We start from the raw sequence: 3358 nt of genomic DNA, 5'->3' as shown, positions 1-3358 counted from the left end.
AGAGGCAGCGATCACCTGGGCTCTCACTCAACCAGGAGTTCGGAGGGTAGTCACCGATTCCCAGCAAGCCTACTGGAATTACCAGTCGGGTTGGGTGTCCTGACCTGCACTGTGCGTGCTAAAAAACCACTCCCCAAACGGTTCCATTCAGCTCATCTGGACACCGCCTCACGCTTCAATGGAGGGCAACAAATACGCCCACCAAACAAGCCTGCGCTTTTACTTCCCGTGCTATGGAGCTGCACGGGGACAGTCACCCGCTCGTGACGTCCAGGGAGATAATCCAGCATTATCGCCTTCTGAGACAGACCGTACCTTCGCCTTACCCTGACCTTTCCAGAGAACAACAAACTACCCTACGGCTCATACAATCCGGGCTCCTTCCCACAGCCTACGCGTCTTCACGTAATGCATCCGAATCGCTACGACGCTGAATGTAAATTTTTCTCCGAAGTAGGAATACTCCGCCCCGTAATCGGGGCGTGCGACTTTAGCCCTGAGCACCCTCCTCTCTTTCCATCAACTACCCAACAAGAGCAATGGGGGATGCTGCTTTCCAGGCCCTCTCTACCTACCCAGCTTCAGCGGGTGGACATAACACAGGCCGCGCGGACTGCATATGGGCCCCAGAGAAGAAGGAATCACTCCCCAAGGCTGCACTCTGGGCCGTTCAGAAATCTGAACAGAAGTATTTCTTCCTCCTCCTTCTCCTTTTCTGCCGCAAATCTCGTCGCCTCCGTCCACGGCGAAGAGACGGAGAAGACAGACCGTCTAACGCTGGGTTGGAGCTTACTTTAATTTTAGAAAAAAAAGTTTCCACTCTTGTGCTACACCAATACAACTCAACCGAACACCGTTCATGCATCATGCATTGATTTAACCTTACCAAGAATGTCTCTTTGAAGTAATAAATGGTGTGGTTAAGTGCCTTTCACTTCTCCCTGGTTTTACTATTTGTAGAGCGATGTGAGGGATTTTAAGTGACGTCGCACGAGTAATCGTTATGGGTGCCGTTTACAGCTTTGCTTTCCAACCACATTCACCGGGTGGATTGGCGCGATTTTTTTTGTTCGCTGGAGTTTTCTGGTGACACCAACGGTCGCGAAAGAACCCTTGGGGGGTAGAGGTAAAAAGCTTTGCTTTAAAAAAGCTGAGTATGATGACGTGTGAGTACAGGGGTAAGTCCACTACTCGTGAGTACAGTACTCATGATTGTGAATACTCATGAGTACAGTATTCATGAGTATGAGTACTCATGAGTTTGAGTTTGAGTCTTATTGAGTATGAGTACTCGTGAGTACACAGTACTCATGAGTACAATACTCATGAATACTGGTTTTGTGAGTGCTTGCACTTTTGAATATGTGCATTCGTGAGTACAGTAGTGCAAACAAGTTTTATCACGAGCTCGAGTCCGGACGCGCGTGTACGAGTCGCAAACATTTAGCGGTGCCGCTGTGCAGCTTAACAGTCAAGGATGTCAAAATTACACCACGAAAACTGCACCTCCCCCGTTTCCCGGTCCCTGTTTGGCTCTGTAAGCGTTTCTCGGCGGTCGATCGGAAAGGGGTTGTCGTGTTGCGATCGCGTTATCAGCGCAGCGGTTGGCTAGCAGCGCGTGCGCAGCAGCGACGCTTTGTGTATAAATTGGCGCACCCGGCTTGGGTGCGCGTCCTTCAGCTGTGAGGCTGCCAGTGCGCGCCTCGGGAAATAAAGCAATGTTTTCCACGCTTGCCCGGATGCCGGTTACTACAAGTGGCGACGAGGATGGGATCCGCACCGAGCTTCTAAAATGACTGCGCCCGTTGTGCACAGCAAAACCGTCGGCACGTTGCCGGAGTTCCAGCCGGACAGCGGTAATTTCGAGGTGTACTTGGAACGCTTCGAATTGTTCGCTGCCGCCAATGACATCGCTGCAGAGAAGAAACTGCAAGTCTTCTTAACGGCCATAGGGGAAACCGCCTATGTCACGCTCCGGAGCTTACTGCTGCCCAAGACACCGGCCAAGGCATCGTACGTGGAAGCGGTGAGTGTGCTGAAGAAACATTACACTCCAAAACGTTCACTGGTCGCCGAACGCTATCGGTTCAACCAACGCCAACAAGCGCCACATGAAGGCGTGGCAGACTTCATAGTGGAATTGAAGAAGCTGGCTTCGACATGCGAGTTCGGCAATTTCCTGAACGACGCTCTGCGGGATCGGCTGGTGGCGGGATTGCGCACTGAAGCCGTACGCTGCAGGTTACTTGCCCTTCCGGACGAAGAAATCACGTGGGAGCATGCGTGCAAGGTCGCCATCGCCATGGAAGCAGCGAGCCAGGACACGAAAGAGATGCTGCAACCAAACAAGTCGGGAGCATCTTCTGACAGTACGGAGGTGTACTGGCAACGAGGGACGCAGAAATCTCCGCAAAAAGGAAAACCAAGCAAAGCGGGACGAAGAAAAACGAGCCCTGCTAAGAAGGCGTCGCAAGGGACTAAAACGAGCTGTCACCGGTGTGCAGGACACCACTCTCCTGTGAGTTGCCCTTTTTTGACTAGTGACTGTTTCAAATGTAAAAAAAGGGTCACATTGTGAAAATGTGTAAAACGAAACTTGTGCATAGTGTAGAGCCGCAGGAGGCTAGAGATTTGCTTACTTTGTGTCACGTGAACCGTTCCGACACACCCCCATTTAGAGTAAACGTTACGATAAATGGGAAGGTAGTTCCTATGAAAATTGATACGGGTGCGGCCGTGTTGATTATTTCGGAAGTAGAGTGGGCGAGGCACTTTCCTAATGCCAGTTTCACGCAAGAGGATGTGAAAGTAATGACGTACAACGGTACGCCTGTCGCTGTTGCTGGAGTAGCCGACGCAAAAGTTGAGTATCAAGGACAGTGTTTCAAATTGCCTCTGGTGATTGCTAAAGAGTCTGAAGGCGCAAGGATGCCTACGCTGTTTGGCCGAAATTGGCTTTCAAAGATAAAACTCAACTGGCGTGAGGTTTTTTCCGTGCAGGCATTGGAAAGGGAAACGCCCCTCACTGAAAAGTACCGTGATGTATTTAATGCTGGTTTTGGTGCTATCAAGGGTTTCAAAGCAAGCATTGTACTTAAAGAGAACGCATGCCCAGTGTTCTGCAAAGCGCGATCAGTGCCATACGCCTTGCGCGAGCGAGTCGAACAAGATTTCGCTAATCTTGAAAAAGCGGGGGTAGTGTATCGGGTAAGGCACAGCAAGTGGGCGACGCCTCTTGTGATTGTTCCAAAGAAAGACGGAACAGAACTTCGGCACTGTGGGGATTACAAAATCACAGTAAATCCTGCAATTGAAGTCGATCATTACCCCTTGCCGCTGCCCGAGGATATTTTTGCCA

The 3358-nt window shown here is 50.7% G+C and overlaps 1 protein-coding gene across 1 annotated transcript; it reads left to right on the top strand.

Annotated features, from left to right (window-relative positions):
* The first annotated feature begins 1726 nt into the window (after positions 1 to 1726).
* LOC144143531 (uncharacterized) lies at positions 1727 to 2662 on the top strand. The gene has a single exon (XM_077675313.1). It carries the CDS (start codon positions 1793 to 1795, stop codon positions 2576 to 2578), a length of 786 nt encoding a protein of 261 aa, XP_077531439.1. The 5' UTR covers positions 1727 to 1792; the 3' UTR covers positions 2579 to 2662.
* The last annotated feature ends 696 nt before the right edge of the window (positions 2663 to 3358 follow it).

This window comes from Haemaphysalis longicornis, unplaced genomic scaffold, assembly GCF_048455015.1.
Source record: "Haemaphysalis longicornis isolate Haplotype H1 unplaced genomic scaffold, Haemaphysalis longicornis Haplotype H1 scaffold_1, whole genome shotgun sequence".
NCBI classification, from domain to species: Eukaryota; Metazoa; Arthropoda; class Arachnida; order Ixodida; family Ixodidae; genus Haemaphysalis; species Haemaphysalis longicornis.
The sequence above is the reverse complement of the archived record's forward strand: the minus strand, read 5'-3'. Positions and strand labels throughout refer to the sequence as shown.

Bases quoted from the DNA above. Each gene is read 5' to 3' on its own strand.
- LOC144143531 (XM_077675313.1), top strand. From the start codon at position 1,793: ATGACTGCGCCCGTTGTGCACAGCAAAACCGTCGGCACGTTGCCGGAG.